Source organism: Misgurnus anguillicaudatus, chromosome 5 (genome assembly GCF_027580225.2).
Source record: "Misgurnus anguillicaudatus chromosome 5, ASM2758022v2, whole genome shotgun sequence".
In the NCBI taxonomy this organism is placed as follows: domain Eukaryota; kingdom Metazoa; phylum Chordata; class Actinopteri; order Cypriniformes; family Cobitidae; genus Misgurnus; species Misgurnus anguillicaudatus.
The window spans coordinates 36,419,564-36,434,744 of record NC_073341.2 but is presented as its reverse complement, the minus strand read 5'-3'; the positions used below and the strand labels follow the sequence as shown (position 1 = coordinate 36,434,744).

Genomic DNA, 15,181 nt, shown 5'->3' with positions numbered 1-15,181 from the left:
AGTGCAGCAGGTATGCGATGCAATTTTAAATTGAAGCCTGTACTAATACAACAACATGACATTTGCTTTCTATTGGTAGTCGACTTCATGCTGATTTGAATTGTCTACCTCCATTTTTCCCTTTGTTTTGCCTCCAGCTTGCTCCATGACGTAATCGGGACGTAGGCGCTAAAAGAGTCTATTACAATCCAGAGGACACTACTATGAGCCCCAAAGTGGAAAATATTACCATAACCGTACAGACTCAGTTGGATTGTCACGGAAAGAAACGATTGCACAAAGAGAACATTTTGGCACGACAATGGAAAATCGGCTATATTTAGGAAACCCAAAATCTTTCCTTAAATGGTCAAACAGTTATTAAACAGGCACACGTGCCACTCAAATGACGCTTTTTGACTACTGGCTCTATCATTCCAAAAATATTTAAGTTAGATTAATAATTTTTTTTACACAAACAACACACACATCTCTGCTACAAATGAACACTTTAAGTTTGTTTGTGGGACCTGCCGTTATCGTACAATTACACCGAAAGTGACAGGAGTGTAAACGTGACAGCTTACCCCATAGGTGGGGTTCATTGTAACAAACAGTGGGTTTGTTGTAGGGGAGACCGGGGCTAGTTGTCTCACGGGTTGGTTGTCACACTGCTTATTCCAGACATACTACATGGCGCTGTGGTACAATTTTGATATCAATTTGTTAGCCTTTGATAGCTTACTCATTTGCACTTGTAATTTTGCTGAGCAGACACAAAACATTGAGGTTAGGAGACAATTTTTTTTTATGGGTCAGAGTAAATGTTCATGTTGGTGTTGTTTTTGTGTTGAGATCTTGTAGGATATTAGTCATTCAAAAACAAAACACTCATTAAAAAGCCAAAAGTATTAGCTTTATTTTGAGTCATATTTTTGCTATCAAGTTAAAGCCGTGTGGCAGCTAGCTTATCATGTTTGACAAGAAGTCAGTTGGGGATGGTTGTCACATAGCTTGCGGGGTTGGTTGTCACATGTAAGTATTGGAAATGTAGACCTTTTAAGACTGTTGGTCTGTTTGTTTGTTTTTGTTTGCTGTTAAAATAAAATAAATAAAGCATTAAATAAAGAGGTTTTAACTAAAATTATCAACATAAAAATTATTTCATTTTATTTCTCAACACAGTAGACCACTTGGTGATTAGGGATGCACCGAAATGAAAATTCTTGGCCGAAAAAGAGGAAACCAAGGCCGAAAAACCGAAACCGAAACACAGAAATAAATCACTATGCCAATTATTAGTACAAATGCATTTATGGCTATTGTGTACTAACTTTACTAGGGGTGTGTGACGGATCACAATTACAGTTTTTGAGGCACGGATTGGATTATTTTTTTAGATCAGCAAAAAGGGGGTGGGGGAAATCGAATAACAAATTAAGACATTGCAAACATTTATAAAAAAGAACAAAGTTGCACATTAATAAGGGCTAACATTAGCATTAAATGAGTCATAACACTGTCTTTGTATTATTTTTAGAGCTACAGAAGTGATTTTCTCTTTGTCTTGGGTTGTTTGATTAACATTAAAGACACAGACTTAAGTAGGTTAATTGAGGTTACTGTCTCTTTAAGACTAAATAAGCAGAGACTGGTTTCTGACTGTAATCTATACATACATTTAAGACATAAACAAATGTTTTTATTAGAAAAAGAATACTGTGGAGATTATTTTGTTTATATGTGTCCTGTCAATAATAGAAAGATTTTATGTTCGCTTGTTTGCGTCTCACTCGTGTGTGCACTATTGATGGCACTTAAATGCGCGCGCGCACAGAGACCGAGGGCGAATCCCAAACAGCGCAGCATAAAAACGTTAAGTTGTTTTTCATTGTTTTATTCGGCAAATGTATGTTAATGGACTACAGTATGAGACACATTTGCGCGACTCTCTCTTAAAGGAATAGTCTACTCATTTTCAATATTAAAATATGTTATTACCTTAACTAAGAATTGTTGATACATCCCTCTGTCATCTGTGTGCGTGCACGTAAGCGCTGGAGCGCACTGCGACACTTCGATAGCATTTAGCTTAGCCCCATTCATTCAATGGTATCAAACATAGATAAAGTTAGAAGTGACCAAACACATCAACGTTTTTCCTATTTAAGACGAGTAGTTATATGAGCAAGTTTGGTGGTACAAAATAAAACGTAGCGCTTTTCTAAGCGGATTTAAAAGAGGAACTATATTTCACTTCTAACTTTATCTCTGTTTGATACCATTGAATGAATGGGGCTAAGCTAAATGCTATCGAAGTGTCGCAGCGCGCTCCAGCGCTTACGTGCACACACACAGATGATAGAGGGATGTATCAACAATTCTTAGTTAAGGTAATAACATAGTTTAATATTGAAAATGAGTAGACTATTCCTTTAAGTTTACACACCAAGATTTCTGATCTTTGAAGGACACACTGTGATGATCACGTCTGGACTGAGGTCTGTGCCTCTGTGCTTACAGACAACTCCTCACTTTAGCGCCTTTTTGTGGTTAAATACATCCACACTGCATACATGTTGCTTCAGACAAGCACGCGCAGGTCGCGGTTTCTGTTTGCGTCATCACAACATTTCGGCCGTATTGTTTCGGTGATAAAAGTCTTTCGGCCGAAAACGCTCTTTTGGGCCATTTTTGGCCGAAAATTTTCGGTGGCCGAATATTCGGTGCATCCCTATTGGTGATCATACAGTATTTGCAACATCCAGGCAGACATTTCAGTTATACAAGTCCAGGTCATATATAGAAGGTGGGACTTTTCGATGCTACGGCAGCCATATTGAGTGTTTGCACTTTCCCCCATGCACAGTAATACAACTGTGATGTCTTGGTAATTTCTACAGCCTTTGCTGTTATGTTGCTTTTCTCATTTTAGATGCCAATGACAAAAAAACAACAACTGGGAGCAACATGTAAGAGTACAGAACTTCACATTGAATTTGGATATCACAGCTCACATCATCTGGTCTTTAAGAAATGGTTCTTTTGAAATCTTGTTTTCTTGTTTTGCGACGGCAGACTTTGTTGAGATATAATTGACAAAGTAGGAAACTCTATTTACTCTCTATTATAAACTCAGTGATGTCGTGTAGAAATGATTGAGCTATGAAGAGATGCGATTGGTGTTTGGTTTGTTACCTGTTTCTGATTGTTGAGATGCATCTCTCTGTCTGCGACCTCTCTGCGCATACGCTCCACGTCTTCTTTGAGCTGAACTCTTTCTTCGTTCTCATCCGTGGCATCGTCCAGTTGTTTAGAAAGATAAAAGTTCTGCCGGTTCAGCTCGGCGTTTTCCTGCGACAGTTGGGTCAACTGCTCCTCCAGATCTGTGATCACCTGACACAGGTACAGTAATATAGACTGAACATCATCATCCTTACCAAAGATGATTGCGTAATACAGTACAGTGATTGTTTCTGATGGAAATGCTAAAGTAATAGATAAATAAAGTTCTCACTCAAAGCTGTTTCTCATAATAAAGGAGGGAAATATTAAGAAAATAAAATGAGAAGTAAACTGTTGATATATAATAAGAATACAGATTCTGAGAATCTGCATCTTTAACGTTTTAAAACATCTGATTAATATCTCTTCTAAAACTGAAGACATACATGTGAGATCATTCTGATAGTGTTCTAAACTCTTTTCAAATTCTTTCTACCCATGTCTCTACTAAAGTCCCATCTTAAAGCATTAATAATACTTCAAAAAATCAAATGGAGAAATATTCAACGCCTTAAACCTTTTTTATTTCATATCACACATTTGCAAAGCTTCAGATATCTTCCATCTGACACCAGAGAAAGACGCAGTTGAAATTGCAGTGCTGGCCGTATCTGCGCGTGCCAACAGATCATCGGTGCCAAACGTTCCTCTGGTGCGGAGGAGGTTTCCGACGCTCATTATTATTGTTATTACTGTTAAAGGCACAGTGACACACACATGCTGACCCACTTTAACAGACTACTTACTGGGGCTAGGGGATATTGCCCAAAATATATATATATATATATATATATATATATACACATACATACATATATATACATACATATATATATATATATATATATACAGGGTTTAAATTGGGCCGGGGCCGTCCGGGGCTAAGCTCCGGCACATAGGCTGCAAGGTCTCGCTCTGCTCGTGCCAGTGTACCCGCTGCGCTTGTGCGTGTGTACTCGCTGCGCTGGTCCGTGTGCACTGACGCGAAGGGAATAATGTGTTTCCATTCATTATGGGGCATACTCACCAACGCAAACCAAAGTTAATGCAAAAACGCAATCAGACGCGTCCTCGCACGGGGCGATGCAAATGACGCGAAATGGGCGGCGCAATTGCCGGGGAAACACGCGCTTTTCCTTTTAAACGCGTCCTCGCGCAAGTTATGCAACTCGAGCGAAAAAACTCAGGAACTTCAAGAACGCGCTTTCACACAGGATCAGTTGACATTGTAGAGACAAGAGAGAGAGAGAGAGAGCGTGAGAGAGCGAGAGAGAGAGAGAGAGAGAGAGAGAGAGAGAGAGAGAGAGAGAGAGAGAGAGGTAATAATGGTGCCCACCTCGAGGAAACTTAATAGAAGACTAGAAACGTGTTAAGGACTAAAGTATGTATGTCACTTATCTAATTACAGTATGTTAACTGGATAACACTTCATATAACTCATTGTATATTTTAATACATTTATGTATTTTGATTACATAAATCAAACCTTACGATTGTTTTAGCTGCTGACCAGCATAGGGAATCTCTATTGCTAATTTATTAGACATGTTGATAATACAGTACTGTGTGTTGTACCTTTTCTTGTTAATTTAATCTTTTTGGGTAGCCTATCTTTTCAAGGAGAATTATTCAAGGAGGTTGATTCCTTTTACTTCATTTAAAGTTTGATCAATTGTGCATAATGACATGTGCAACAAATGGATATAGGGTGTCAGACTCATAGATTTGCATAATTTAAAATTCAGACACTCTTTATAAAATATTTGTGGTCAATCTCTGGCACAGATTTAAAGTTGAAACTTATCAAATCCTATCAGAGGTCCAGAATGTCATTAAAACACACCAGTGGCTTTGCTGTCATCAGTATTAAACATATTACCCCTTAAAGTACCCTCCCCGCAGAGCCCCCCCACATAACAAATCCCAATTTAACCCCTGTATATATATATATATATATATATATATATATATATATATATATATATATATATATATATATATATATATATACATATATACATTAGGGCTGTCAAAAGATTAATCGCGAAACTTTTATTTTGGATGCGATTAATCGCGATTAATCTTTTGACAGCCCTAATGTATATATGTATATATATATATATATATATATATATATATATATATATATATATATATATATATATATATATATATATATATATATATATATATATATATATATATACATACATACATACATACATACATACATACATACATACATACATACATACATACATACATATATACATATATACATATATACATACATACATACATACATACATACATATATATATATATTTAATGCATTTGGCAGAATCCAAATTAATTATTTAAAGTGACTAACATTGGGTAACACTTTAGATTACAGCCCGGAAAGTACTGCGTAAGTACGGCAAATTTACAGCGTATGTTTCTGTAAATATAGTATACTTATAAAGTACATACATCTACTTATAAGGGAACAATTTATAATATTTTGAATGTATGCTGTAAATTCGCTGTACTTACACAGTGGTTTACTGCATATATATTATTTGTATTTTTCCTGGTTGTTACCCCTTTATTCCCCAAATAGGGTTTTGTATTGTGTAAGCTTGGAAGTGGTAATACTATAGTTAAATACATATGCGAAGGTGAAGGATAACCAGATTTGTTGAGTTTCCACAGGCATCCATTTTTGCAATAATGATAGAAATAATAGAAATAACCATTTTGTTGGGATGTTTCTGATATGGGATGAATGACGCGATATGGGCGATGCGTTTGCCGCGAAAACATGCCCTATTCGCCTCAAACCCGTCTTCGCCCAAGTTGAAAATATTCAACTCAAGCGAAAAATTTGCATGACACTAAGTTAAATCCCGCGAGTAATCTAGAGCGAGTTATGCGATGCCCCACGTTTGGTGTGTACGTAGCATTAGATCTTTATTGTATATTAGTATTTGGATAGATGGATGGAAAACCAGACACTTAGAAAATTGTACTTAATGTTTACAATATTCATATAACATGTTATTTAAAGTAGGGATGCACCGATGTTTTGTCTTATAATCTGTATTGGTAATTTTCCCACTTTTCCCGTTTAAAAACAAGCGATGATCAGGGCAGTATCCTGACAATCAAAATGGGCGGATATAATACATCAGAAGTCACGATTTGTGTTTATTTGAAATTGGGCAACAGTAGCTGTTTCCATTACCCTGAATTGCGCAAATTGACATTGCGAATGGAAAATACGGCCAATGGAAACACATTGATTTCGCAAAAACTCCCATATATCACAAAAAAGTTTTTACACTTACATAAAGTGGTTTTTCATGCAATTTGGAAAATGTGTATTTCGCAAAACTGCAATAGAAACGGTTTATGTGCATAATGTAGTCATTAATCCTCAGCATTAATGTTTGGATAATACTCGTACATCTCCTAGGGTTAAAAATAATGTGACATTAGTAAACCTAGCAACATCAGTCGACGTGATGGTATGGTATGACTTAACCCTAAACACTGAATATTTAAATGGGGGTTCAACGGTATTTCATGCATTCTGACTTATTAATACAGATTTAGAGTTGGTTTCCTCATGCTAAACAAATGCAAAGTTTCAAAAAAGTCAGGCACTTCCCCTGGAAAACCACGCCCACATGTCAATCAGCAGGAGAGCGAGAATCGAGGACACAGGCATCACTAGTCACATCATTAGTCACAGGCATCACTTCAAACTCAACAATGGCACGTAAGAAGAATTGTGTTTTTGGATGTTAGTAGAAGAAAGCCAGCATTATGGAAACAATTAATATAGTTTGTTTATCTGGGGTAGCAGCGGAGTTTTGCATGTGTGTTTGTTTAATGCTGAATTTCATTGAAAAGTCCCAACCGGGTCATGAGTTGCATGCGGTAAGACTTCTGTGTTATGTTGAAAATCGGCACGCAAGTTCATATAATATAAACGACACAAACATGTAGTGAATCATAAGTTAAACACTGTTATATAAAGTGTTGACTCGTGACTCGCTCCTCCCGCAGCTCGTAACTCCTTTCCAATTTTTTCGTACGTTATCGGAAAGATTCGGTAAAGCTAATCTGTCTTTTATAAATCTGATAAAACTAAAGACTCTTCGGAGATATGAAGGATGTAATACTAATCTATAGGTACTCCAGATTAACGTCAGATACGCAGAAACAGCGTGGGAGCTTTAAATGTACAATTTCTGGGTGCTGTTCACATGTGCAGTAAAACGAACGATTGTGCGCCTTACTGTCACTTTGTGATGATGAAGAGTTTTCTGTAAGCTCTTATAATCTTTACCCAGCCTGACACTTCTCTCCACTAAACATGCTTTGCTCTTCTGAAATATTAAGCTGTATTTATGCAGTGTATAAAATAGGATTGTGCTCTCAGCAACTATTTTTGTACATTTTCAAAAAAAAAATCTGCAATGATGTGGCTGCCTAGCAACACATTTCTATACCATTAAGTGCTTTATGGCAACCTGATGCTATTCTGGTCTATCTATAATAAGTCCTTAACAAGCCACATGAACTGTGATAGTAAAAGTGATGCTAACCCTACCAAACACCACTATTCAACACATTATTCACAGTGTAATCTTCTATCTAATGATTGTTTTATATGTATAAATCTTTCCTCCTATTCAATAATCATGAGGCTTTATGGAGCGGGGTGAGATTACTGCATGGGTTGAGTCGGAGCGCACAAACAGCTTTAGTGTGGGTGAAGAGTGAAAGTAGGGCAGAGATGTGCTGCGTTTGATAATAATCACTCCAGAGGCAATGCTAACAAAAACGCTTTAAAAACGCAAGCGCTTTCCTTCTCCTCACCCTCATTTCTCCAGCTCCAGAACAGATGGCTTTCAATTTACAGATGGCTGAACAAAATCATCAATTACTTACAAGAAATACCTTTAAACTAGAGATGCACCGAAAGAACATTTCTGTGCCGATACTTAGAATGACATTTACAGATAGCAATAGTTCTGCTTTTTACTCTTTCAAATTATTATGTTGGGGAATCCTAGAAGTGCAGAGCACACAAACTGCAATTTTGCTGTCAGTAGCAGCGCTTCAATTGCAGATTTGCCCAAAACTTTAGCGTTATTTTCTAAATTTCTACAAAAGTGAAATGGCGCCGTTTCCAATAACCAATGATATGCGACTGAAACAGTTTTTTTCCCATACAATCACATCGACTGATGTTGCTAGATTTACTAATGTAACATTATTTTTATATGCATTATTTTTAACTGAAGGAGATTTAAGAGTATTATCCAAACATTAAAGCGTTATACATTATGCAAAAAATCTTTCTATTGCAGTTTTGCGAAATACACATTTTCCGAATTGCCTGAAAAACCACTTCATGCAAGCGTAAAAACTTTTTTGTGATATATGACGAAATTGATGTGTTTCCATTGGCCGTATTTTCCATTCGCAATGTCAATTTGCGCAATTTAGGGTAATGGACATGCAGCTACTACTGCCCAATTCCAAATATATACAAATCGTGACTTCTGATGTATTTTTCAACCCATTTGATTGTCAGAATATAATCTGCCCTGATCATCGCTTGTTATTAAACGGGAAAAGCAGGGAAATTACCAATACAGATTATAAACCGATACATCGGTGCATCCCTACTTTAAATAAGATGTTATATGAATATTGTAAACATTAAGTACCATTTTCTAAGTGTCTGGTTATCCATCCATCTATCCAAAAACTGAATACAATAAAGATCTAATGTTACGTACACACCAAATGCGGGGCATCGCGTTACTCGCTCTAGATTACTCGTGGGATTTAAAATTTCGTGTCATGCGAATTTTTCGCTCTAGTTGAATATTTTTAACTTGGGCGAAGATGCGTTTGAGGCGAATAATGGGGCATACACACCAAAAACACAAGTTTAACGATTTGCGCGAGTAGATTACATACAAAGTCAATGCAAATACGCAATCAGACGTGTCCTCGCGTGGGGGCGATGCGAATGACGCGAATTGGGCGGCGCGATTGCCGCAAAAACACGCGCTATTCGCCTCAAACGCGCCTTCGCGCAAGTTGAAAATATTTAACTTCGCATGACACAAAGTTAAATCCCGCTAGTAATCTAGAGCCAGCAACGCGATGCCACACGTTTGGTGTGTGTGTACGTAGCATAACACATGTTTTCATGGCAAAAACGCGCCGCCCATATCGCGTCATTCGCATCGCCCCCACGCGAGGACGCGTCTCTGATTGCGTCTTTGCATTGCCTTTGTATGTAATCTACTCGCGCAAATCGTTGAACTCGCATTTGGTGTGTATGCACCATAACATTACAAAGTGCATACATTTGTTAGCTAGATAAGCAGGAGAAACATCCCAACAAAATTATTTTTCCATCATTATTGTAAAAATGGATGCCTGTGCCAACTCAAATAATCTGGTAATGTGTATTTAACTATAGTATTACCACTACCAAGTTTACACGATACACAGTCACACCACTAATTTATTGAAACAACACCACATACTGTACATATAGTTTTTCACGATTGTAACCAATGTAGGTATGATGATTTTAGAGAGAATTAGATTGACATACCGCACAGCTGTCTCGTAGGGCATCAAATTTGCGCTGGATTTCATCCCGATGGGCCTTTAAAAAAAGAAACGAGGGTGAAAATTGCCATATTGCCAAAAAATGTTGTTCAGAAAGTTGAATGCATTTGAGTTGCTGTTGGTCAGAAAAAGTCACAAAAAATGTTCCCAGGCTGTCACTGGGGCAGTAAGTTCCCTTTATAAACATCCTACTGTGTACAATTTAGGTATGGATATGTATACATTTGGTACTAATATGTACCTCTGAGGTACTAATATGGGCTCTTTGGGTGCAAAGGTGTACTTATTGTAAGCTAGGGACCATTTTTGACGATTTTTCTGAACCAAGCTCAAGTGCTTTGACAAATGTGATGTGATGCATGAGGGTGGATGAGGATGAGGACGCAAGGGAACTGAGCGCTGAGAACGTGGGAAGTTGTTTACAGCGCTGTGAGAATGAGAAACATAATGGACCACAGAGAGAAACACTTGATTATTCATTATGACTGAATGACATAAGGATGTTTACAAAATGCCAACATGAAATGATACTTAATATATCGCTTCTCTTTGGAAAAGAGTTTACATAAACAAGATCACTCCGTTGAAACTATACTGATGGAAAATGTAACTTTGAAATAAATCTGATTATATAATTCATCGAAATAAACCAGTTTAACCCCTTCAGACCCTGCGTCCACAGCATGTCAAAACCTTTCAGATCTACACTACTGTAAATGTAGTAAAGTTAGTCATATTAAAGGGGTTTAACTCTTCTCCTCACCCTGAGAACAGTGATCTCCTCCTCTGCCTCTGCTGTCGTCTCCTCCAGTTCGGTCTTGGCCTGTTGTAGTTGACTTTCTAGTGCGTGTCGTGCCGCCTGTAGACTGCTGATCTGAGACTCTCTCTCCTGTAGTGACAGCGTCAGCTCGGACACCTGTCTCTTAATTTCCAACTTCTGTTCTTCATGCTCCAAACCAATCTGTAGAAGAAAAGCTCACACTTCGAAACATATTCTGCATAAAAAAAATATAACACATTTTAGGTCTATTAAGGTTTTTTGCATTGTGATATCATTTTCAGAACAATCAGGCATTTTGTTTAGTTGTGCCTTTCTTATTTGTGAAACGTCACTGATTAAGTAGATTAACCCCTACCGAAAAGCCACATGTATCACATTCACAGCAATGCAGAAGAACCATTTTTGGTTTCTCAAAGAACCATTTAGTCTTTAAAGAACCATTTTTTTCATACTGTACCTTTTGTATAATAAATAAAAAAAATCGTTTCACCTCAAAGTAGGGGAGAACCAGGGGAAAGTTATGCGGGACGAAAGTAACAAAGCGATTTTCTTGACTACATTTGCATTAAACTACAGCATCTTTAGCATGTTTGCCTTCTCAGAGGTTTTCAAAATAAAAGTAAATCGGTGTGTTACTTTCGTCCCGCTGCTAATACTATTTGCATTATGCTGAAAAATTATATTATTTGATTTTGATTTAATTTTATTAGTGTCGGGTTGCTTTTGTAGCATTTAATGAAAGTGAAATTTTAAATGAAAATGTACTCTAATTATTATTGGCAAAAAAAAAAAAAAAAAGTATGTTTGCAGTTACATTTGAAGAGTTTCGTTGCAAAACAAGATAAATCCATTTTTTAACATTTTTGTCAAAACATGTTTATTATTATGTTATCATCATGTTATTATTTTGTTTTATGGTGTTACTTAGCTGTATTTTTTTAAGTTATGAAGGTTTAAATCAAAACAAACCAACTGCCGTTGAATTGAAATTAATTGGAATGCACAACCAAAAAACGAGATTTCGGAACAATTAAAAAAACGGTGGTTATCTCGTTTTGCAACGAAACTCTTCATTTTAACAAGGTCATAGTCATGTATATTTACTAAAAACAAGTCTAACACAAAAATCTATTGTGTTCTGTTGTGTTACTTTTGACCCGCCTGTGTGTTACTTTCGTCCCAATGCGCTACTTATGTTCAATATGAAATTATACTGAAGTTGTTTTACATTTGTTCAATATTCCATCTGGTATTGATAGACCACACTTGTGAGTTATTGATCACAGCAAAAATATATCTTTGTGTAGTATCTTATGGAACAGCTGAAATTCCATCGTTTTCAATTAAAAAGTAGTGGAGAAGGGGTAGGATTAAATAAGCTTATGCTTCTTCCTACTCCTTTTCGGACATGTATAAGTTAAAATTATTTTCTTGTTTTCCATTTTAAATAGAGAAAAGAAAAGAAAAAAAGTATAATTATTATTATGATTTTTTAAAACTTTTTTATTACATGTTCGAAATAAAAGCTTTTCATTCATTCCACAAGGAGGGCGTATTTGTTCCGTGACATCCGAATATATTATTATAAATCGTGAATGAAAAGTGAGAGTCTAATGAATGTCCGGTAGTGAACTAATTGTTTACAGTATTTATATCGTAATTCGGTCAGAAACGTCAAGATTGTGAGGCGACCAAATCGTTTTGGATTAAAAGGCTTGGATATTCCATTTCCTTGGACTTTTGGGGATTTATGAACAATTTCTTTTGCTCAATTTCACTGAAGCGGATAAAGGAAGGATTTGAAGGTAAGTTAATATCCTAAATCGGTGCCGCCAGGTTCAGGTAACTAACAACCTGATTACAGTTTTATGACTGCTATAAATCATATTATGCTTTGTCTGGAATTTGTATGGAATCCTGAGAGTCTAAGCTTTCAAACGATGTGCCGCATGACTGTATATTTTGAAAATTTAATGCTTTAAAGTTACAATGAAGTTTATGCAGCAAGCCTCACTTGCTAGGGAGGGGATGTGCCGTGTACGGCACAGTTATCCTTATTAGGTTAAAACTTTGTCTCTTAAAATTAAGTTTTTCTGAAAAATTTTACTTTTGCCCCTGCTCTCCCCTACCTCTTTCAAACAGAAAGGTTCTTCGGATGTTAAAGGTTCTTATGGGACCATTTAGCCAAAAACGTTTCTTCTATGGCATCGTGAAGCACCTTTATTTTGTGCAAAAACATGTTTCTACAAGTGCAAATCTGGTCACTAAATGTGAACAACATGTCACCACATTTCACAAGTGATCCCATGGGAATTTATATGGGACAAAAACACCATCTGCACACATAGGTTTTTGGTAAGGGAATCCCACTCACCTCTCGCAGTCTGGCCTCTAGTTCTAGGACTCTGCTCTTGTTCGTCTGTTCTTGCTGTGTTAATTTCTCCATATGTTCCTCCAGCTTTGCATTCTGAGCCTCCAGTTTTCCAGCTTGAGATTCCAGATAAAACTTCTGCTGTCTCAGTTCAGAGATCATCTCCTCTTGAGCTTTCCTGAGCAACCGAAACACAATCATAAGATGATCTCCATGTAACTCGCTGATAACCGAATATAAGGAAAGAATCGTAATGTGGGTGGAGATAAGGTGTCTGTTTGCTGAAACCACACCCACCTTGCTCAACAGTAGTGACAGAAGCGCAAATTCACCTGTCACTCAAGTGGCCATGCACTTACTTATGCAGAACTTTAATATAATTTAAACGTCACAAAAAAATGAACCCCCCTCAAAGTTGTCATGAATGGCAAAATTAGCTATATAGACCAAAAAAAAAACACTTTTTGTGGCTGTAAGCATATTTATTTCTACTGTAAAGTTTGCCATTTTAACATGGGGGGTTGACTCCCTTTTGGAGCCTGTCTCTAGCTGTCAGTCAATGAATTGCAGTTTAAGTCACTTCTTTGGTTGGCTTTACAAGAGACACCGGAAGGTTCCCATTGGTCTAAACTCAGTACTGCTCCTGAATATTCAAAATTAATCATTCATTGTTTTTTATGACTTTAAGGTTCCGCTTCAGTTTTCATTTATACTTCTGCGTTGTTGTCCGCTTCGACGTGAAAACACACGCGCAGACCGCTGGTAGGCAGTATCCACGCGTGTAACGACAGTAGCAGCGCGACCGTCAATGCAGAAGCAGCTTGGCAAGTTAACCCACAAACGAAAAAGAAACAGCAACTTGTTGTGTATGATTTGAGAATACCAGCAGTGATGGAAGTAAATAAACAGCGACTTTTTTGCAGTTTGAGTTAAATCACTCCTCAACTTGGCCCATCTTTGTTTTCACCTTCGCAAACGGAAATACCTATGATGCAGTTTTTTTTAAACTACACCCCTTTCACAGCGAGTTGGAGGTAATAGGTGTGTTCGACTTCATCTAGCGCCGCAAGAACCGACAACCGGATGACGTCATTGTCCCGCGAGAACGATTAGAGAAATCATACGAAGTCTAATTTCGTCTCGCTCTCGCGGTACTTTGACTTCATCCGGCTGTCGGTTCTTGCGGCGCCACATGAAGTCAAACAAGCCTAATATCAGCCGTTTGTGATTGTGCATGAATCTACACTTTGAATTTTTCAAAAACATCCGTGAACATTGTAGATACACATTTCAACATACCACGATTTAGGACTTATTACAATTTCAAATACTATTTACTGTAGGATAATTCGTATGCAAATTGGGACGCAGGGTGAATGTCCTGATTCGAACTGTTTTATTTTAACTCTACATTACGCTGCAAATCGTAACTTTTGCCTCTCTATCGCCTTATCTGTTTGATACATAAAATTGCAGGTTAGTTTACCTACATATCTTTATGTTTATTGAAAAACAATATTTATTAAGAAAGCTCAAATTACACATCATTATTATATGCATTTTGAACATTGATTGTGTACTTACTTGCTCAGTAACTGATTTTTTTAATTTACTTTTTACCAAAGGTTACAGATTGCACATTAATACTGGCTTTGCCAGTATGCCAGCATTTAACCCTATTAACCTATGCCAGTCTTTTCAAATATGACTTTATATAACATGCATATACTAGGTCCTAGGTCATTATGCTTAACCCTAAAAAAGCTTTAATGCCACATTAACCTGAAATTACCATGCAAACACATTTCATATACTGATATTCACGACTCATTCATGTGAACTGCACCGAACAGACTTTAAAATAAAATTAAGATGAGAATTAAAAGTGGTTGAGTGATGATATCTTCATTGTACCTTTACAGTACTCAGACGTTTAAATGACTAGCTACTGTAGTACTATATTTAGGAATTGTTAAATCCACACTGGTATTACTATTGTACATATCCAAAAACTATGTTACTAACATGTCACAATGTCCTAATAAACAATGCAAATCATTTCTTTGTGAATGGATTTGACAATGGCACAAAGCAGAGATGATAATTGCTTTTATATA

The 15,181-nt window shown here is 36.8% G+C and overlaps 1 protein-coding gene across 7 annotated transcripts in view; it reads right to left on the bottom strand.

Moving 5' to 3' along the window:
- Positions 1-15,181, bottom strand: part of citb (citron rho-interacting serine/threonine kinase b) — a 74,858-nt gene that overhangs the window by 31,748 nt on the left and 27,929 nt on the right. For all 7 annotated transcript variants that reach the window (XM_055167453.2, XM_055167454.2, XM_055167455.2 and 4 more), the window contains exons 13-16: positions 13,068-13,242; positions 10,676-10,873; positions 9,896-9,949; positions 3,178-3,375 (exon numbers count right to left, since the gene is read on the bottom strand). In XM_055167453.2, coding sequence (XP_055023428.1) covers positions 3,178-3,375; positions 9,896-9,949; positions 10,676-10,873; positions 13,068-13,242 — 625 coding nt within the window. The remainder of the gene's footprint in view (positions 1-3,177; positions 3,376-9,895; positions 9,950-10,675; positions 10,874-13,067; positions 13,243-15,181) is intronic.